Raw genomic sequence first — 22,686 nt, forward strand, 5'->3', positions numbered from 1 at the left:
TCCATCAACATTGTAGCTTGTAGGGAGTTTAATTCCCCCACCATGCTCGTTCCCCCTCCCTGAATGGCTGTTTTTTTAAAGCAAAAAGGTTACGTTAAATGCATACATGTATTTAACATAGCACCTCGTTTCTCCCTTACAGTGCAATCCAATGCATGTCTACTTGAAATTAGATCGATTGAGTTTGGTGGACTTTACTTCCATGGCTAGTCTGTATAGCTTTAAACTGGATTATACTACTAGTGCTGTCAGAGGTAATCTGCAGCCTCCTTCAGAAGTGGCCTGCATCCATTTCATAATTGAAAAAGCGTTTCCAGCCCTCTGCAGAAGCCCCTTAAATCTCAGCTGTTGATGCTGATAGTGTGATAGAAGGTAATGTAATGCCTCATTTGTTACCACTGATGCAGCTCCTCCGAAGAACTCTCTTTCCTGAACCTCATCAACACAGATTGCTGGATTTATAAATACAATGTGGCAAGCAATATGTTCTCCATAAGTTACATTATGAATGTTGACAATCATGCATTCAAGCAAATACTTAGGTTTGTTTTCTATGAAACCCAGTAGCTGGTAATGTTGACATATGAGGTGGAAACAGTAAACTCCCAGTCAACAAATCCACTCTCCATTAGAGAGCTTGATAAAACATATTTTATCTCTGCTTGTAATAAGTCACACACACACACCCTTGTCTGGCAAATGTTTTTTTTAAGTCTTCCTACTGTTTTGGGGGGACAGGGGGCGGGCTGGTGTGGAGGACTCCCTGGTCCTGAATAGGGTAACTGTGCCCCTGAAGGACCAGGTGCGCAGCCTGGGAGTCATTTTGGACTCACAGCTGTCCATGGAGGCGCATGTCAATTCTGTATCCAGGGCAGCTGTCTACCAACTCCACCTGGTACGCAGGCTGAGACCCTACCTGCCCGCGGACTGTCTCGCCAGAGTGGTGCATGCTCTGGTTATCTCCTGCTTGGACTACTGCAATGCGCTCTACGTGGGGCTACCTTTGAAGGTGATTCGGAAACTACAACTAATCCAGAATGCGGCAGCTAGACTGGTGACTGGGGGCGGCCGCCGAGACCACATAACACCGGTCTTGAAAGACCTACATTGGCTCCCAGTACGTTTCTGAGCACAATTCAAAGTGCTGGTGTTGACCTTTAAAGCCCTAAACGGCCTTGGCCCAGTATACCTGAAGGAGCGTCTTCACCCCCATCGTTCTGCCTGGACACTGAGGTCCAGCGCTGAGGGCCTTCTGGTGGTTCCCTCATTGCGAGAAGCAAAGCAACAGGGATCCAGGCAGAGGGCCTTCTCGGTAGTGGCGCCCGCCCTGTGAAACACCCTCCCATCAGATGTCAAAGAGATAAATAACTACCTGACATTTAGAAGACATCTTAAGGCAGCCCTGTTCAGGGAAGTTTTTAATCTGTGATATTTTACTGTATTTTTTGTTTCTATGGAAGCCGCCCAGATTGGCTTGGGAAACCCAGCCAGATGGGCGGGGTACAAATAATAAATTATTATTATTATTATTATTATTATTCCTATTTCATAAACATGGTTGGTCCTGCTGTGGCTCAAAAAAGGCACGCAAAATTTACCTTCTCTCTGGTTCTCTTTAAGCCTGTCAGGCTCATGGACATCATCCAAATGATCCTATGTTATAATGTTTTTGTTTGTTATTTAATGTATTGCATTTTTATCCCACGCTTTTCTGCAAGGAGATCAGGGTCGTGTATACGGTTCTCTGTTCCTCATTTATTTCCCCATGACTCTTTGATGTAGGTTAGGCTGAGAGGCAGTTACTGGCCCAAGATCAATCAGTGAAATTAATGGCCAAGTGGGAATTTGAACCCTGTGGTTTCTAAGGTTCTAGCCTGTCGCTCTAACCACTAGATGACAAGCGTGCTCTGTGCTAAAGTCAGTATTGGCTTTTCCCATGTCCCTCCACTGTGAGATCATTTTGCAAGCACTATACCTTAGTGTCGTATTTCCTTAGTGGAAGTGTTGAACAGGAGACATTTAATTAGTAAGCAGGAAACTGTTGTCTATCTTAGACATCATACAGAATTTGAGGCAGCAAGCAGGCAGGGAAGACCAGGAAGTTAAGTATCACTTTGGATGTGTTCCTCAGAATTCCTCAGAATACAGAAAATGCATGTTGAAACCATTTCCCCCACATTTTAGAATATCCGTCTTCACTTTTATATTCAACATTTCGGTGACATATTTGCTCCATGGAATAGAATTAGCTATACTCCTCCTCCTTTGGTTGAGCTGAATTTTATCTTGGGCTGTTAAATGGCCAGAAGGTGTGGGCTGGCTGAATGCTTTATTATTTTATTTCAGAGTCCACTTGACCATTCTTGAAATGGACCATTGGCTAGCCTTAGGCTTTCAGTTCATGGATTCTTAAGAACACATTTCTTTAAATTTTGTTAGTCAAGCAACATAGGGCAGCTGCTTATGTTTAAATCCTTTTATTTTCCTTCAGGGATTTGGCTGATTTTTAGGAAGCCTTTTTTAGCCAGAAGGTATAGTAAAGCTCACTAGGGAGATTCCAGCTGGGGCTGAAAATCCGGCACAGTTTGTTCCACATGAACATAATTTAATATTTTTTATTAAAAAAAAAAAGGTATGGATTTGTGAAAGTAGTGATAATGCTTTGTATTATCTGTCTCCCCCCTCTCTCACTTAAATCTGGATATACCATACACCCAATATATAAAATTGAACTCAGGAGTCTTAGCACACTTCTTCTTGACTAACTGGACCTCCAGATTTGCAAAGAGAACAACTGAGAACTCAAGAACCAGATTCCTCAGTCTCTTCTTCTGATCACGCTATCCCATAATCTTACCCTAGTAGTAGCCATGTGTACTGCTTTACAGATGACAGTCCCCAATGTGAAGGACTTGGGAGCTGACCTCTTTTGGAATGAGTTTTCTGAAACGCTGTGCAGTCGAAGTCTGATTTAAAGATAAAGAATCATAAGAAGGCAGAGCAGGAGCCTTGGAGCTCTGAGTCAGTGCTTAACACCTGCACAGCAGACTGAATAAGCAAGATCACCTGGTTACAGCCTCCCTTGCTATGCTGAGATGTCAGACTCTCAAACCTTTATTGACATATGTACGATACTCCAGTAGGGTTCAATGGGGGACAGGACAGCTGGTTGTTGGGTGCTTGGGAACTGCAGCAGAAGAGCTGCTTTCTTTAAGAATCAGCTGCATGGCCCAGTTCCCCATAGGGAAGCCAGTTGCACAACAGGGTTGGATTCATTGCCCTATTAGATTATAGGCGGTGAGTTCAACCTGGCTTTCTGCAGGGATCATCTATGTAACTGAAACAGTCATATCCCAGCCAGGTTCACACCTCATGGCACATACAACATTAGATTTGAGGCAGGTGGCCTTGGTTTGAGGGAGCCAAATTAGGAATTTTGCCAGGCCTATGGCTTGGAGATTCCCCACCACTGCCACACACCATACAAACTATACCTCCATTTAAAAAAAAAGACTGATTCTAATAATGCTTACCCCCTTGTATTTTTAGTGCAGGGTTTGACAGCCCTTCATTGGATTTTCCTGCAGCTTTCTCATGCAAGAAGCGTAGGACTAATAGTCCTCAGCAAGAAAATGTTTGAAAAAGCAGAATCATGGAGAAAAATTGATATTTTTGGCTGTTTTAGCATGTGAAAACATATTACGCTCATAATTAAACACAGTGTTTGAGCCAAGCTAAATCTGATGTTAAATTCATATTTGCCTTTATATGCATGTCTTTTAAAATGCCCATTCTAAAATGTTGAGCATTTGGGTTATTGCAGCAGGTGAGGAAGAGGAATATTACCCTTTCTTCTTTTGTTGGGTTCCTGACAAAAATCACTCCTTTGAAACTGCTATTTATAATGGGTGGAAATTGCTCCTTGGTATGTTCTTTAAAATGGGTTAAGTAAAGCAGCAGCTCCATCTGCTGATAGTTTCAGTAACTAGTATTCAATTAACTCTAAAGGAGATTCAATGAAGCCTTTCCCCACTTTTCTAATCTCCCTCCTTCTTCTAAACAAAATCCCTCTGCACCTCAATCTCCCATAGAAATGTGAACTAGTTTCATTCGAAACAAAGCCTTTCCCATCTCAAAGCATTGAGAAGCCTTTTTCTTCTTCAAATATTATGGTAAAGGGACCCCTGACCATTAGGTCCAGTCGCGGATGACTCTGGGGTTGTGGCGCTCATTTCGCTTTACTGGCCGAGGGAGCCGGCGTACAGCTTTCGGGTTATGTGGCCAGCATGACTAAGCCGCTTCTGGCAAGCCAGAGGAAGCACATGGAAACGCTGTTTACCTTCCCGCCAGAGCGGTACCTATTTATCTACTTGCACTTTGATGTGCTTTTGAACTGCTAGGTGGACAGGAGCTGCGACAGAGCAACGGGAGCTCACCCACCTTCTGATCGGAAAGCCCTAGGCTCTGTGGTTTAGACCACAGCGCCACCATGACCCCATATAGATAGATATAGATGATAGATAGATAGATATAGATAGATAGATAGATAGATAGATAGATAGATAGATGATAGATGATAGATAGATAGATGATGATAGATAGATGATAGATAATAGATAGATAGATGATAGATAGATAGATAGATAGATAGATAGATAGATAGATGATAGATAGATAGATAGATAGATGATAGATAGATAGATATGAAACATGTATTATAGGGAACCAATCCAGAGATGCTTGTGTGAAGCAACTGTTAATTACCAGTTGCACTGGCCCATAATGGTGATGCTTATGATTTGCCCCTATCTGTGTATGTTGGCAGCTCTAGTCTGTAAAAAACTAAAAGCTGTTAGGCCTGCAAATGGCCATTAAGATCCCTTCTACACTCCCTCACCTTCCCACCATAAGCTCCAGTTACATCGAACGCCATGTTTCATGTACATCACCAGCAGCTGGAGTATAAAAGGCTATTTAAATACATGCTGCCTATTAATAAAGGCTGTAATGTTTACGGCACATTGTAAAGTTTATGCAGTGGGCGGCAAGAACAACACAATGCAAAGTAATCTAGAAGATCTAAGTGATTTCTGAAAGAAGCCAGAAAACTGAATAGTGCATAATAGAGTTAATAGAATTAATTATTTAATTGGTGGTGCCATTGGTTTCTGTGTATTTCAAGCTAAGAGGCCTAAATCTGCAAGGCATCATTTACTATTTTGTAGCATATGCTGATGTTTGGTAAAAGTAGTGTCAGAAAGGATGTCAACTGTCAATGCTTAGAGTATTAAAGTTTTAACAAAATGTCAGAGAAAATTGTTGGGAGAGGGGAGGGGAACCTGGTTAATCCATAGAAATCTGTCATAAAGATTGCTTTGTAAGGTTGCTTCAGCATGAATTCTGATGACATATGGGAGCTTAAAATATAATCTAATGATATATCTTCATGGGAGATGTTTATATAACATGATTGCAGCAGAACTGCCATGTCTTGTTAATTTGTTAAGATAATAAAAAGATGTCGTATTTTTGGTACAAATGTGAGGAAAGATGAAAGTAAATGCCGATGAGACCTTGAGCAATAGCATATTTCTTCAATGCACATTTGTGAAAACAGAAAGAGAATTTTTCTTATGTGCTCTGCTCTGCCAAGGACTGGCAGTTCTCTGAATGGAACCCTGCAGAGCTGTTAGATAGTCTTGGGTTATTGCTTTGGGCACTGGAGGATGGCAGACCAGAAATGGGGGCTGAGCAGGTGAGAAAATAGTGTAAAATATGGCACTGAATGTCTACGTTGCAATAGAAGGTCAAACATTAGAATGGAGGGGAAATAGGTTCACAAAAATGTTTATTGGAGCCAGCAAAGATCAGAAATTGCATCACCAGGGTACTCCGGTGTGAACTTAAAGGAAGAAATTTGATATCGCTCCTGGCATTTAAAATTGGAGATACTGAAACTTACAACAGATACATAAATGCATGAAAAGTGTGCTTTATGGTCTTCAGGATATGGACTGGGGGAGAACTCTGTAGTTCTCATCAACAGGAATTAAAGTCTCACCTCTAAATAGGAAGGTCTTAGCACTGCAGAGAGAGGCCAAGGAGGATAGGAAGAAACTAAAGGAGGCAGTGCTGAGTGCAGTGGCAGGGGATGTAAAATATCTTAGCTGGGTATATAGATACTTTGCTGGGTGTCTAGATACCTTACCATATCCATGGAGTATTCCCTAAGGCCTCGCTGATGGAATCATAATGCATTCAACTTCCAGTCCTGTGGTGGGAGCTTGGCTTGTTCTGACAAAGTGCAGCATGTGCTCCAAATAAGCCCAAACCTAAGCATATTGCATATCAGCACTAGGTTTCAGTTGCTGAACAATGATCCAAACGTGTGTGTGTGCGTGCATGCATGCACACATGCATGCTCTTTGTGTAGGCTTGTAATAAATTAGAAGTTGCCAAAAAGGCTATTTGTCATGCTAGCAATAAGCTTTTTCCTCTTTCCAGGAAGAATTTCCTCTTCTGAAATTACGGGAGATGAAGAATGGCATAGAGATGGTGTAATACATCTCCAGAATGGATAGACAAAAATGCAAATGTGCTTATCATTAAAGGCTAAAAGACAAAGTTTCAGTTGGTTTATGAATCCAAGGCATTAATAACAATCCTATTTCATAGCAATCACAGTAAGGTATATTGATCCATAGCTGGATAAATATGACAAGTTTTTGACAGGCACCCTCAAGTATTTAGGTGTAAATCTAAAACAGAGTTCTATTATGTGGGCAATACAAACTCTGTAACAAAATCCACCCTGCACTCTGGGACAAATGCAAACAACTAGCCGTCTGGAGAGCTGAAACGGAGACCTCACACAAGACAGACACACACACCAACAAACTCCACAAACTAGAGAAACGCCAGAAGCCCAGCCACCCTCCACAACAACCCATGAAACAAACAGTACATAACATATCAGACAGGATCCTCACCTCAACTGAAACCAAAGTACTCTCCAAAGGTTTCAACTTTGCAGTCGCCCCGAGACGCATCCCCACGGAAAACATCATATGCGGAGTCGAAGCTAGCCTAACCAAAATCAATCCAGATGAAGCCAATAAAATCAGACTTGAAGTCACCAACATCCTCTGCTCCAGCAAACCACCCAGAAGCAATTTACACAAAGAAGAACAGAAAGCACTCACCAACCTGAGGAAAGACAACAACATAATCATTCTCCCAGCAGACAAAGGCAATGCCACTGTTGTGATGAACACATCGGACTACCAAGCAAAACTATCAAATCTACTCCAAGACCCTACCTACCAACCTATAAAAACAGATCCCACCACCTATCTGGAAAAAACCACCAAATCCAAAATAAAAGCCTCTCCTATCAGTGAAGAAATCCAGCTAAGAATCATCCCCAGAGAAAAATCATCCAGATGCCCCAAACTCTACGGCCTCCCCAAGATACACAAAGAAGGAACACCACTCAGACCAATAGTCAGCTCCATAGGCTCACCTCTACAAAATCTCGCTAAATTTCTCGCCAAGCAACTTCAGCCCTATGCAGAATCCATCTCTTCACACGTTCCAAACTCCTTCCAGTTCATAGAAACAATAAAGAAGCAAAACCTACAACCCAATGACCTACTTGTGAGCTTCGATGTTGTATCTCTCTTCACACAAGTGCCCATTAATGAAGCCTTGACAGCCATTCAAAACAAATACAATCCCCCCGAATACATCTTGGACCTGACCAACCACTGCCTAACCAACACGTACTTCATCCACAATGGACAAAGATACAAACAGATAGAAGGAGCACCTATGGGATCACCCCTCTCACCGGTCATCGCTAACCTGTACATGGAACACTTTGAAACCAATGCTTTAGACAAGTCAGAACACAAACCCAAACTTTGGCTCAGATATGTTGACGATACCTTTGTAATTTGGCCACACGGGAAAGAAAAACTGGATAGCTTCCTCACACATCTCAACAGCCTACACCCCAAAATACAATTCACTATGGAAATAGAAGCCAACAACCAACTTCCCTTCCTTGACGTCCTAATCTACAAAAAACCTGATGGCTCCCTAGGACACACTATCTACCGGAAAAAAACACACACCAACCGCTACTTACATGCACAATCACACCACCACCCTGCACAAATAAACTCCGTAGCCAAGACTCTCATCTCCAGAACCAAACGCCTGGCTGACGAAGACCACTTGACAACTGAGTTACAGAATCTCTCAAATGTGTTAATTGCCAATGGATACCAGCAAAACAGGGTTACGAAGCTAATCCAAAAAGAAACACCCCCCAAAAACCAAGACACAGAAGAAAACAATGGCATAGCCCTCCTTCCTTATATCAAGGGCACTACAGATAAAATTAGCAAAATCCTCCATAAACACAATATCAAAACAGCCTTTTGCACCAACCAAAAAATAGCCAATATCCTCAGAAACCCCAAGGATAAAATTCAGTTGGAAAACCAAGGGGTCTATGAAATACCCTGCAAAGTCTGCCCAGCCACGTACATTGGACAAACAAACAGACGAATAAATGCACGTATCGCAGAACACAAGAATGCCGTCAAAAAAGAAGAAAAAACTTCCTCTCTTTTCCAACACATGAAAGAAACAGGACACGAAATTAATTTTGCAGATTCCAAATTGCTCTTTAACATGGAACATCACCACAAGAGAATAATCATGGAAGCCATCGAGATAGAGAAACACCCTCACAACATGAACAAGCGTGACGACACATCCCGCTTGCCAGACATCTGGAAATTAGCCCTCCCCACAAAATCTGACACCAGATCCAGAGGCACACAGAACGCCATCACCAATCAACCACACCAGACCCAAACCCAGACCCTCTCCACAGATAAATTACAGACACCATCCAGTAGCCAAACCAGGGTGGCACCTCCGGATGCTGCACCCCCCTGCAATCCCTACACAGATCTGGCTGGCACAGGCCACAAAACCACAGCTCGCCCCTATACACGAAGCCAAGCCAGAGCACAACCAAGTGCAGTACAGCCATCTTCTCAGAAAAACTCTTCACAAAGTTCAAGAGTTCAAGACACGAAGGCTTTAGCAACTAATCCACACCTAATGACCCACCTAAGTGGGATTCAGGAAATCACTCAAGAAATCACTCAAGATATCCCTCAAGTAATTAAGGAACAAAAGAAGAAAAGGCACACTAGCCTGGGAACCTCCTCTCTGCCCAGAACATTGGAGGCTATACACCACACCTCCTCAACAGTATTTATAGGAACTCAAACACTAAGATCCTGCTCTGTTCCAGTAACAAGAAGCCGAAAGCACCAGCCTGAAGATGACGAGTGAGACCTCGTCGAAACGTCGCCTAGACACCCCAACTTTTACACGGGAAGACACCCGAGGACACCAAAACCTGCATTCCTGTACCCGTGAAAATCTACGAAAGCATATATATATATATATATATATATATATATATATATATTCAAATATCTGGGTCCCCTGCTTCACATTACTATGTAAACATCCAGCTGTCAGGTCTGCAGTTAAATAAATAAACACATTTTAAGAACCTCATTGCACCTTGATCTGGCCTGCCACTCATTTTGTACATGCTGAGCAAAACAAATCCAGAAGCTGACCCACTAGCTTCCCTTTCTTAGTCTGTCTTCCAGCTTGAAATATCTAAATACTTCTGGAACTGGAGCTTCAGAAGTAAACCTTAGATTCCACACTTGAAAAGCAATGTTAGCAATAACCTTTAAGTGGTATAATATAAAAACAGCAGTGCAAACAATTAAATGATTTATTTATTTTTACAGAAGCTCACATGTTCCTTATGACAAGCAAAAGAACTTTATTTTTATAGTATCTAAGAGCTCAGGAATTATTGGGACTGGATAATTGAATTTGCTGAGTGAGAGTTCTGACTAGGGGCGATATCACCATTGATACCCCTGATTAATTTATGAGTAGAGGGTGATGTATAGGTTACAAATTTATTGCAATGTATGGTGGTGGTTCCTGTTTTGTATGATGGTGGTTTTTGTTTTTGTTTTGCTTTGGTTACTGTTTGTCTTTTGTAAGCTGTGGCGATTTTAAATTTGGAGTTTTAAGTATAATATGTTGGTATGGGAAACTGTCGTGTAACGGGCCAATGGCCGTAATAAAGATCAATCCAATCCAATCCAATCCAGTTCTGACTAGGGTGTCCAAATGCTCTAGGTATGCAGTGAGCTGGAAGGAAAATGCCTTCAACACACAGACAGGTGGCATTTTCACAGTACAAATTATGCCCCAAAGGCTCTCTTGCTGGTTCAAAACTGCTGTTCAAACATTTCTTCTGAGAATATATTTTAGAAAGTGAGCACTGTTAAGCTCAAAATAATGTCTGAGAAGGAAAACAAATGACAGCATTATTTAGTTCATTTAGATCATTTATTTATTAAATCCATTTATATATCAATCTTAATTTTTAAAAATTGCTGAGCAGCTCAGAATAAGAATATAAAATACACAGGTAGACAACAATACAAAATCATAATAAATAATCTCAAGCCTTTAAACAGCAAACAAGGTAAAACAATCCCATAGATTGTTAAATTCACTGACCCTAAAGAGCAACCTCAATAAGATTCAAAGGCCTGGGTAAAGAGGCATGTCTTCAGTATCCAACAGAATTAGAGTATAGGTGATGACAGGCAGGCCTCCAGAGGCTGGGAATTCCACAGAGAGAAGGTCCTCAGCTAAGTTGCTATCCCTTAGCCTTGCTTTGATGGTACCCTCTACTGATCTCCATGGCCAGGCTGGGACATACCAGAAGAGGCACTTCATCAATAATTTGGTCCCTGCACCATGTGCAGATCATGGAGAAGAGGTAGCATGCTGCACTAGCTGCAGCCTCCATGGACTCTTCAAGGAGTTAAACTCCCTTGAAGAAGCAGGTGCTGTGAGTACTTCTTAAGGGAGTTGACCCCAATCCAAAGCAGGGCATCTACCCTTTACCTTGACATCAAAGCAACCCACCAGTAGAGTATCATCTTGTCACAATTCATTTTCAGTTTATTGGCCCTCATCCAGGCCATTAGCACCTCCAGGCCTTCAGTGTCTCACCAACCCCTGGACAAATTCAGCCACTCCCCTCCAGCTAGCTCTTATAAACTGGGATCAGCAGCGGTCGGGAAGTACATGTGGCAGGACAAACACATTTGAGTCAACATCCTTGTGCCAGGGGAACTGGAACTTATCCCGACAGTGGCCAAGTCATCTCTGCTCATACTGCATCCAGATCAGAGCATCTGTGGATGACTACCTCCCAAGTGCTTCAGAGGAGATGTATTAGGCAAAACTGGTGTCCTAGGGGGGGAAAGAGAGTTGTGGGGAAGGTGGGGCCAACAAGGGTGGTGGGAGAAGACCTAAGAGAGAAGGGTCAAATAGCTAGAAAGGGGGAAAGTGGAGTAGGCAGCAGAGGGCAAGAAAGCCCCAAGTTCTGTATGGAGGAAGCAAGCAAGCAAACACAGCATCTAACGGAGAAGAAAAGAGGGAGCTACAAAAAGGAAAGCTGGTGAAATCCATATGAGAGCGGGAAGGGTGGTTGCAGTTGCCAATTGTATTTGGGGGGCTTGTTTTCTTATACAGTACATTCCCAAAATCTGGCAGGCATTTTTCCAGTGTACAGATAAATCGTTGAAAACTTGGAACTGTGCTGAATGCGGTTTTAAACGATTACCGGAAGATAAACTTCTGCTCAAATAAATCAAGGCTGTGTCCTTTTTCTTTCTTTCTTTTTGTGACCTTAGGTGACAAAATTTAATGAAGTCTCATTAAATTATATAGCAGAGTTGGAAACCTTTATTAGCCTAAAAGCTGCATTTGCTTATAAGCAACCTTCCACTGAAGGAAGAGCGCAGAGGCAAAAGCGGGTTAGGCAACAGATGTGACTAGGTTGTACTGCAACCATGTAGAAGCCAGAGATTTCTGCACACAGAGACCTCTCCATCCGGGCAAGAAATAGGTATTTTCAGTTCACAGACGTATTTCACCAAGCAAAAGCACTCAGGGAGGATGCAGAACACAGGTAGTGAGGGGTATGGGAAGCCTCAGAAGAGGGGTGTGTGGCCTGAGGAGGGGAGCATGGTCTAGGGAAAGTACCCTCGATGGAGAGGCCTGGAGGGGCATATTTGCCTGAGTTTCCCTACTGCTCCGATGTAGTTTCACAGCTCTGAGCTCTCCCTTGAGAGGAGGCTTCTTATCCATTCTTGGCTAGTTCATTTTAGTCCATCATCCTGATCCAGCAAAGAGAAACCCTATGCAGACATGAGTTTCCACGCTCTGCTGTGTTATGCACAGAAAAGCCTGAGATAGGACAGGAAGAAAAATCATGTTCCATAAACCCTGTAAGGTACCTGTGCCACACTATGGATTACTCTTTAGAATATGGATCGCCCCCAGACTATGCTCTGCTAAACTTTTTTACTTGACTAGGCACGCAGTCACATATTCTTTCTCTGAGCTCCAGCAGCATATGATCAAGTTTCCAACAGTCCCAGGTTTCTTTAGATCATGGCTTAGTATTCTCCAATCATCCCCTAAATCTGAAGCCCTCCTGTGCTAGTTTATTTCATTGTTTTATTATTAATACATTCTGCTGTCGGTACAAGACTCACATACCCAGGCATAAATGAGCCTGTGTGGTGTTCTTTGCATACAAATGTAGTGTGTCATCTTTTGCTTTGAGGCCAAGTTCCTTTTATGTATGTAAAGATATTACGATATTATTGCTGGCTTCTTTTTAATGAATATTTGCATGCAGATATCCTCCTTTTCTAGCCCAGGAGGCAAGATTATGTAACACTCATATGCATATTGACATAATTAAGAGGCTACCACTGAGAGAACTTGGAAGAGTAGGTTAACCTCTTGGAAGAATCTGCTTGCAAAATGCAGGTCTTTATAGGCTGGCACCATACAGGATCTAGAGTTGTTGCCCTATTGTCTCTTGTCATGCTGAGACTTAGATGAACTGCTAAAGGAAGAAATCCATGTATACTATTGAAAACCATTTTGTGAACATGAGTAAGAAATCCCTGTGCCCTTTCATGTTACTGCTTAGAGATACCATGCAACAGGTTACTCAGTCCAGAAAAGCCAAAATGGAATGTCAGAATGAATTACTTCGTTTACAACTCCTGAAAATTACTCGTAACTCGGATGGAAATTTATTTTTATTTTTAAATATGAATAGGCCATTTTTCTGAGTACCCCTCATATGGCAACTCTAATACAACATAATTTCATAGTACAATTAAAAGCTCAATAAAGCCTTCAGAGATATCTGTCATGTGAAGACTACCTGAAACAGGTAGGTTTCCAAGGCTTTTGAAAACACTGTTGTGTGGTAGCCTTCCAGAAATAAGTTGTTATGAAGTTCAAGAGCTGTGAGGTCACCACAGAAAAGGACCTCCCTGAACTAACTGGTGGGCAGACTAGGAGGGCTCTGTTGTTGATCTTAACCTATGGTCAATTTGATATTGATGCTTTAGACAGCCCTTCAGATATATCAAGTCGAATTTATTAAATATTTAATTATTAAAGCTAGCACTTAGGAATGCATTGACAAACAGTGCACTTGCTGTAATGATGGTGTTACATGAGCCAACTTCCATGCCCAAGTGGTATTACATGGTCGAGCTGTCAGGACTCTGGCAGCTGTATTTTGAACTAGCTGAAGGAAAGTTCAAATGCAGCCCCAACAGAGAGCACAATACCGTAGATTACAGTACCCAGGCCACGGCATGACTAGAGCATGGATTACTGTGGCTAAGGCAGACCTCTCTCCAGGAAAGGGAAACATTTGGCATACCAGATTAATGAAACAGTGCAGATTAATGAAACACACTCATGTTACGGTACATGTGCCAAAACCCAAGTTGCGAGAATACAGTGCTTGGTGCACAGAGTGGAAATTCCCCATAGGCACGTTGTATAACAAAGGAAATTGGTAACTTTACATTGTGGGCATTATGTTTGGGAATTATGGTTTATTCCTTGCAACTTATATTTGTGATATAACTGTGGAATAATTGAGCAAAGTAGAGCACTAATGCAATTTCACTGCCAGCATTATTGGAGCTGCCAGATGTTATTCACTTCTTCTATTCATGGTTCTAATTCACTACCACGTTAGCCTGCCAAGCAAGTGGGGATAGGGGTTAGATGTTACATATTAGTGTGCTTGTACGAAAAGCTTGACTTAGAAGGTATTGTTGTGCCTCATTTCACTGGTTATGTTTCATTAATCTTTTAATTTTGTACTGAAAGCTAGAATGAAAATTTTGGGGTTTCTGGCATATCCAGGCACATACATTTTTGTTGTCTTTTCAGTGCCAAAATGGCACTGCTAAGATTGTTCATAACCACCATCTTTTGTAAATAATGCCACTTCTCTTCCCCCAAACCTCTTTTATTTATTTATTTTTGCCAAATTGGGTTTGTTGTTTGTTTGTTTGTTTGTTGGTTGGTTGGTTGGTTGGTTGTTTTGATTTGACCTCTTATTTTGGATTTCAATTTCCTTCAGAGCAAAAGTCAAAATTGTTAAATGGCCTGCAGAGACTATAAGTAGTGTGTCCAAGTTGAACTGAGTACAACAGCACTTGATGATATTGTGTATGGCAAAATAAGCACCTTTGATGGACCCTTTCTGCATTCACATAGTATGCCATAGCATCTGATATTGAGCAGGGATGGTAAACATCCTTGGGTAGAGATTTGGATCAGGGACTACATAGCTTCGTTGCTCTGCTACAGCAAGTAATGGTGCTATCAGAACGATGAAAAGGGAATTTCAAATGGTGTTTTGAGAAGTGCTGCAGGTACTGCAGACATTGCTAAAATTCTCTTCTTGTAGTAGCTTGATCTGGGTCATGGAGATTATGCTTGTTTTCTTTGGATTTGTGAAATAGCATAGGTTACCTGGGATAGTAGTCAGTACTGCACAGAAGAATGAATTATTATGTCCAGGTGTGAAACAGAGTGAACAAATTATAAGCCCAGGAAGAATAGCTTGGTCAGCCCAACCTACAGTTTTAATAACCAATTACAACTGAAGCAAACAAGAAAATTTGGGGCACTTTTATAAACGACACATAGAATTTGCAATAAATTGCATTCTCTTCACTTTTTAGTGAAAGAGAGATGCAATGGCAGGCTGCAGGTTTCAGTATGTCTACAATCTATTCTGTAACATTCCACAAACAACTGGTGTCTGCATTTTAGATTTTGTGTGAATTTTTCACTTGAGTGATGGCATTTAGCTTTTGTGGTATATTTGTGGGAATGTTCAGGTGTCAGTGGTAAGCCTTTCAGAAAAATGAGTAATATATAAATATCAAATCTTTCTGTTCCAAAACACCAGATAATCCCAGGAAGTACAGAAGTATGTGTACTTTTTTGAATCATAAGAATACATGAAGAGCTCTGCTGGATCAGATTAAAGGTGAATCTAGCCCAACCCCTTTCTCACAGTGGCTAACCAGATGCTTATGGGCAGCTCACAGCAAGGGCATGTGGGAATAGTAGTCTCTTGCTGTTATTCCCCATCCCCAGCAACTGTGTTCAGAGGCTGGGTGCATCTGATCCTGGAAGCAGCAGATGGCTATGAAGACTAGTAGCCACTGATAGCCTCCATTAATTTGTCTAATCCAGGCACAGGCAAACTCGGCCCTCCAGATGTTTTGGGACTACAACTCCTATTATCCCTAGCTAACAGGACCAGTGATCAGGGACGGTGGGAGTTGTAGTCCCAAAATATCTGGAGGGCCGAGTTTGCCTATGCCTGGTCTAATTTATTATTTATTAAATTGGGGGGCTGGATTATGGAGAAATGGTTAGGGGTGCCCTTAAAGAAATCCAGAAATCCCACCACATGACTCTCGCCAATTGTATCTAAGCCATGATCGCATTCCACCTTGCTAAGAACTGTAGCTGTTGGGGGAGAGGGTCTACATCACAAAAATTATGGGGTTCCAACCCCACCTTTCCATACTAATGATTTTTTAAGCGCTCGAACAGAAACAATATGTTTCTAAATTTTTAGTTTTTGCATTAAAATCTGTTATTCTGTATAGTGAATTAATTTTGGAAATTTTGATCATTTTTGGTTTACAAGTGTATGCTTTTTTATTATTTCTCAGAGATAATATTTTCTATGCAGTGTGGGCCACATTTACTAGATGGGGGACTTATACGTACAATGATATTGCAGAAGAGCAGAGCCTAATAAAGACATACCCATATCTAATCCAGATTAACACTAGAGAGCATTTGAGGGTCTCCTTCTCTCACAGAGGGCCTGTCCTATGACAAAACATTCCTAAATAAATTTAGTGTCAATTTCTCGTGACTGTAGGTGCTGCCCTGAGATGTGAATGTTTCAGAAATAAGACTTCTTAAATACCCTTTGCAGATGCTTTCTCAGGGATATATTAAAACTTGGGGCTCCACATGTTTCTAGAATTTAGGATATTGGAAGAATCAGAGGTCTAATCATGACACCATCACCAATTATTGGGCTGTGTCTAATTTTAGGCTAGATCTCTTGTATTTATTTCCTTCATACAATTGGATCACACCTGCACTAGGAGTTATGCACTTGTCCCTGGTGGTTGTGCTTCCTTACTGTTCTCAGCAAGTACATTAAAACAGTATATATATTTGTGTACAGAAAAATCAGGTAATGGATCTTAAAATGCAATAGAGTTGGTTTTCCACAGCAGATTAGTTTTTCAGTCTTTTAAGAAGCAAGTAAACATAATGTGACACAAATCCAGTGAAAATGTTACAGTCAAGCGGAACACATGTCCACCAGTTTAGAGAAGGATTAAATATAATGACCCAGTTAATCCTTAAGAAATGAATGATTCATTCACTGAATTCCGTTCAGATGAAAATTCTGCAGCCTGTGTATTAAAACAGTTCTTATTCAGACCTCTGTTGGGTGGCAATGGGGAAATCTAGTTCATTGTTGATAAGAGAGAACTGATGCCTTGATAAAACTACTGTGGTTGTGTGCGTGTGTTTATGTATGGCCTAATAAAAGAAGTTGGACATTGAATTTCCAACTCAATCATCATTCAAACATTTCCTCAGATTGAAACCATTTTCACTGATGTCGGAGAAGCTAGATTCTGTATAAATGTATTTAGGATTATATTTGTATTTGATGCATTTTTTCTGTATGTTCTTCTATAACTTGCAGGACCTGTGCCCATGTTTTCTCCCCTTGCAAACCCCCCTGCTCCCACTTGCACCTCTCACACTGCCCTCCTCCCCACCTTAGGCCAGATGTAGGGAATTGTTTTGGTTCTGCATGCTTGATCCATATCAAGATCTGCCTTGCAGTTCAAATTCAACAACTGACATCATGCTTTGAACTCTTGAAGTTGGAATTTCAATGCACCTTCTTTTCACCTTCCTTTTAGCAGCATGTTTACGCCTGTGGTGTGTTTTGAAGGCCCCCCCCTCCTTCTTCCTTCTTCTTGTGCTCTGCCTCACACATCACCTCTGCCTCCTCAATGGGTCACCTTTCTTCCTCTGCCCTTACTACCTCCTCCGCCTCAGGCTTAGACTTGCCCCGTCTTCCAGTCTTCACTGTCATGTCCTCGTAATTGTCACTCTACTGTAGTGTGCCATGTCTGGTCAGCCACGTAGATTGCACCATGATAACAAGGTTACACAGATATATATTAGAGATATAGTCAGAAAGCTCTGCAGGATGCATACAAAAATTGTTTGGAGATTTTAAACAGGAAACATAAAGAAATATTATACATGTAGTCTGTGCTCACCTTTGATGGAAACAGAATGAAAGGATGATGTCACTAATCAGTGCTTACAGCTGCCTTTGAGAAGCAATCATATGGTTAACTCAGTAGGAAACAGCATGTTGGTGTCCGCTTTTTCCAGCGAAAGCAAAGAGTGAGTGCTGCAGGCAACAAGGAACAATAGTGGAAATAAAGTTCAAGGACATCATCATGTTTGCCCCTGATTGAAGCTCCGTATTTCATGCTACCAAAATAACTTCTTCTTTTTTGAAAAATGAAAAATGTTTCCAGAGATGCTAATAGCTGCTTAAGAGCATGAAAACATAAATTTTTGAAGTATGAAATATTTCTCAGGCTTCAGTATAGAATTAAGTCCGTGATAGCAATGAGGGAAGTAAAAGCAATTAAGGTTGCAGTTCTCTACCCATTCACCAGAGATTAAGTTTACTGGATTCAGTGGGGTTTACCTCTGAGCAGATGTGGATAGGATTGTGCTGTAAATGGCTCAGAAGGGCCTGTAAATAGTTATTAGCACTGTATTCAAACCTATCTGTGTGTGAGATTCCACGCACACAAGAATTCACCTTCATTTCCTCCCCCTGCCCTCCTCTACCCTGCATCTCCCCACACACTTTCAAACTCTATGGGGGGTGGGGTTGGTGGACCCTTCAGGGCAGATTTTGGGAGTGCAGTGAGGGAAAGAAAGGGGGGCTCTGTTTCTACTCTGTTTTATTTGCTTGCTTACTTAGAATCAGAAGAGTCTATTTCTGAGAAATCAATATGCCTTTGATTATTTCCCAAAGTATATTCATTGGATTGCGGTGGAACTTAAACTGCACTAATTTAAATTCTGCATTTTTAGCTAAATAGCATCCCTAAATAGCTAAATAGACCTCTGTTGGGTCTGCAGGCTACAGAACTCATGAATCAGATAAGAGGAATCGGAGTCAGATCTGTATATCTAAAACTGGAGGATCACGTTGATACTCCTCTGCCGAGCCTTTGATTTTTCTCTCAATTGCCGCTTGTCATTTCCTGCATCAGTCCCACAGTTTCTTTGCTGGTGTCATCAACAAGCTGCACAAGTGACATTCCTTTTCCATTCAGGCACTTTGCCTGCAGGAGGATGCAGTCCAGTAATGGTGAGAGGCAGTTTAGCATGATCGTTGAGCTGGTGCGGTGTTCCTGGTCGCCACACACCCAGCAGTCATGAGCTCTGACTCAGAAAAGTCTGTTTAGCACATGCTGTAAGTACTGGAAAAGCAGACTTGAAGAAGCAAGTGCAGCCTCGGAGGAATGAGAAGAAATATCTCATTTGCAGCCCAACAGCCCTGCCGTAAATCTTCCTCACTTTCCATGATTACTCCCTGACATTCTTTCTAAGCACATTGACAGAAATGTGATACTTGTTTGAAAAAAGGAGTTTTAACTTTTAAGAGTGTTTTTTATATATAAAAAAGAAAGGTAGATGATTATTAGATATGTATATAAATAATCAAAGCTCTAAACAGCTGCTATGGTTGTACAAACTGGGTATAAGAGGATTAAATTAGTGCAAAATAGAAATGCAGATTTCATTTTTGTTAAATCTGTTTTTCACCTGGTACTTCTGGATTCCTCTGTCAAAAATCTGAATCTGTCAGCTACTAGCTAGGCTCATCAGTTTAGGCTATAAGCTAGTAGTTATTTCTCTTATTTATTTGTCTCAGGATTTTTAACCCATTTTCCCACTCCTTCATAGGTTTTTAAAACAACAAAACAATATATCAAGTGAAAACAACAAAAGTGTGAGGTGGAATGGGGTGAGGGTAGACAGTCTTCTAGCCGCTCTCAAGGTACCATTAACAAAAAAGTCCCTTTCTCTATTCTTACCAAGTGGTTTCTGATTCCTGTTCCTAAGTGGCTTCTGTTTCACTTGTCCCAGATTAAATCAAGGCCAGTTGAAATGTACAGAGTATGCATAGCAGAAGTGCTCGGTGTATTTGAACTTTGTAAATATTTATCTCGAACAAGAATAAACCGAAGTAAAATGACTGGATTATTCTTGCAGCAGATTTGATACCGCAAGTGTTCCATGTCCTAAAGCTTTCCTCCTTTTTTTATTTACAGATGGCTACACAACAGATGATATTGAATTTTACTGGCGTGGGGGTGATAATGCAGTTACAGGAGTGCGAAAGATTGAACTGCCGCAATTCTCCATTGTGGACTATGAACTTATCACCAAGAAAGTTGCTTTCTCGACAGGTTTGTGAAGGGGTGCCACAAAGGAAATGCATCTATCTGCTCGCTGAAAAGCTTCGCATCAGTTGTTTTGGATAGTACATAATGACTAACTGCATGGATCGCATAAAGAATAAACAAATGAGCACTGAATAGGCAAACCAATACAATTTATTCTTTATTAAAACCTGCTGTCCTATGCATGCTTGCCTAGAAGTTAGTCCCATTGAACACAGTACATAAACAAACATGTATAGGACTGTGGTGTACATATAATAAATACTTTTGTATTCAGCCAATGTGGGTTGTTGTTGTTTTAAAAGGGTATCAAACTTAATCGACCTGAACGAATAAGCTATTTTCTATTTTCCGCAGCCACTCTCAAAGCTGATAAAAAAGCAAGCTACTTTTCCCATACACTTTCATTATTAAAATATATGGATGCCCTTTTCTTATGCCTGATGACACCATATGGAATCATAATTTGATACTACCCCCCCCTTTTTTTCCAGAGCCAGGCTGCCCATGAGGCGGACTGAGGCAAGCTGCCTTGGATGGTGGAATCCCATGGGGTGGCGCCCCTGCCACCACCACTATGGAAGTGAGGAGAAGCAGTCACCGCTTCCAGCAAGATCTCATGCAACTCTCGTGAGATCTTGCCGGAAGCTGTTGTGCAACCCCAATAAGTAAGGCTTCGGTGGGGGCAGCACATTCCTCAGATAGTGAAACAGGATGTGCAACTCCTGCTTCTGCTACACAGAGAGAACAGGATGTAACTATCCGGACTGCTAATCAAGTCTGATTGCAAATACCACTTTTGCATTTCATGGATTTGTGCAGAACAGTTGTCCCAGTTTGATTTTTCTTGGGAGCAGAGATCAGTGGTTTGAAAGTATAAGGATCAGAATTTTGCTCCTCTCACAGGAGGTTTGTGTGGGAGGCCTAAACAAACCTCGGAGCCGAAACAGTTTTAAATATTGCTCTGTTTCTGGCGTTTTTACTTCTCATCCCCTTTCATTTCCCTTTTCCCAGCCCGGTCTTTTCCACTCTTCGCTTATTTGGTTACACAGGGGCTATTTTGAGTTTTTACATGTTCTGGCATCACCTGCCAGGAAGATAATGATGAAGGAGCAGAATCATGCCATAAATACCCAACATGACAACTTGTTATGTTTGATTGATATGACAGCTAGTACAGAATGAATACAACTCTGCTTACCTGAATTTTGTGGCTATGAGTATATGAACCAGTTTCTGAGCCTAGCACTTCAGGTGATTTCAAAGTGACAATAGCAAGGTAAAACATGCAAAGGTCAAAATGCAGTATTGGATGCTGAGCTACTGCAAAGCTTAATGGTTTCGGTGTATGCACACCTGTTAGCAAAGGGGCAGTGAACTTTTGACATCTTTGTTTAGGCACAGATTAAAGAAACTGACATTTTGTTTGTTTAATAATAAATTTTATTTTTGCCTTATGGGTGTTGAATTACAATAAAAGTCTGCGGGTTGTAAATGTTAACAATGTGTTTGCAGGGCTACAGAACGGAAACTTGACCTTCTAAACATAAATTATGTTCTAGGTTCCTATCCAAGGCTGTCGCTCAGTTTCAAACTCAAGAGAAACATTGGCTACTTCATACTTCAGACCTACATGCCTTCCATTCTGATCACTATTCTCTCCTGGGTTTCATTCTGGATCAATTATGATGCTTCAGCTGCCAGAGTGGCTTTAGGTAAGCACTTTTTGTTCAACATATATAGAGTGCTATCCTGTTGTGCCAGCCACCCATAACAGAAGCTCCTTTCCTAACATAACATAATAGCCAAATCCTATGGGTGACTTAGAATGGTGGAATGTTGCACAGCTTAACTCTATCATTTACTTTTTGTGCCATTATGCTACTTCCACTTGTGATACCCATCACACAACGAAGCTCACCTGTGCATCAGCAGCTCTTCTTGCACTAATGTTACTTTGGCTCTTGCCCTTTGAATGTGCTTCCTGTACTAATTTTGGAGGCTGGTCAGGTTTACATATATTTAAGCACTGAAAAGCTTTCTTTTGAACCAGTTTGGATAAAATATTTAGAGATAATTTTAAAGTGAGTAAATCAAAGTAAATACAAGTGCTTCAGCTCAGCCAGATTGTGTGATGTTTTGTGCTGGTGTTCAGCATTTGTTGTGTACTACTACCTATTAAATTTACATTTATGATTCAGAATTTGAGTCATCACAACCCAGCTAAAACAATTTCTTCTCCGAATTAGCTTAAAATCATTGCAATTTATATTAGCACTGTTTACTTAGTGGAGCAAACTTATATGAGGTGGGAAGTGGGGAGAAATAGAATTAGAAGAACCTATGCCCTGCCAGTTCATGTGGAAAGTGTGGAGCACAGGTTTTTTCCACCCCTTTCTAATTTGGTTGGAGGAGCACTAACGGCAGACTTCTCAATTGCCTCAAAGAGAGGCTTATAAATCTAGATCTTCCCCTGAGAGAGCACACCTCTCTTTTCAGGGAGATCCAAAAGACCTTTTCAGGGAGATCACCTTTTCAGGGACCATAGAGTTTTGCAACCTTAGCTACTTTTCTTGCAATATATTTAATCTAAAAA

The 22,686-nt window shown here is 41.2% G+C and overlaps 1 protein-coding gene across 7 annotated transcripts in view; it reads left to right on the top strand.

Annotated features, from left to right (window-relative positions):
- The window catches only part of GABRB2 (gamma-aminobutyric acid type A receptor subunit beta2), a 106,521-nt gene that overhangs the window by 63,400 nt on the left and 20,435 nt on the right, over positions 1-22,686 (top strand). For all 7 annotated transcript variants that reach the window (XM_083430859.1, XM_083430863.1, XM_083430861.1 and 4 more), the window contains exons 7-8: positions 19,959-20,096; positions 21,653-21,805. In XM_083430859.1, the coding sequence (XP_083286985.1) occupies positions 19,959-20,096; positions 21,653-21,805 (291 nt within the window). The remainder of the gene's footprint in view (positions 1-19,958; positions 20,097-21,652; positions 21,806-22,686) is intronic.

The sequence above is a fragment of the Podarcis tiliguerta genome, assembly GCF_965153285.1.
Source record: "Podarcis tiliguerta genome assembly, chromosome: 2".
NCBI lineage: Eukaryota > Metazoa > Chordata > Lepidosauria > Squamata > Lacertidae > Podarcis > Podarcis tiliguerta.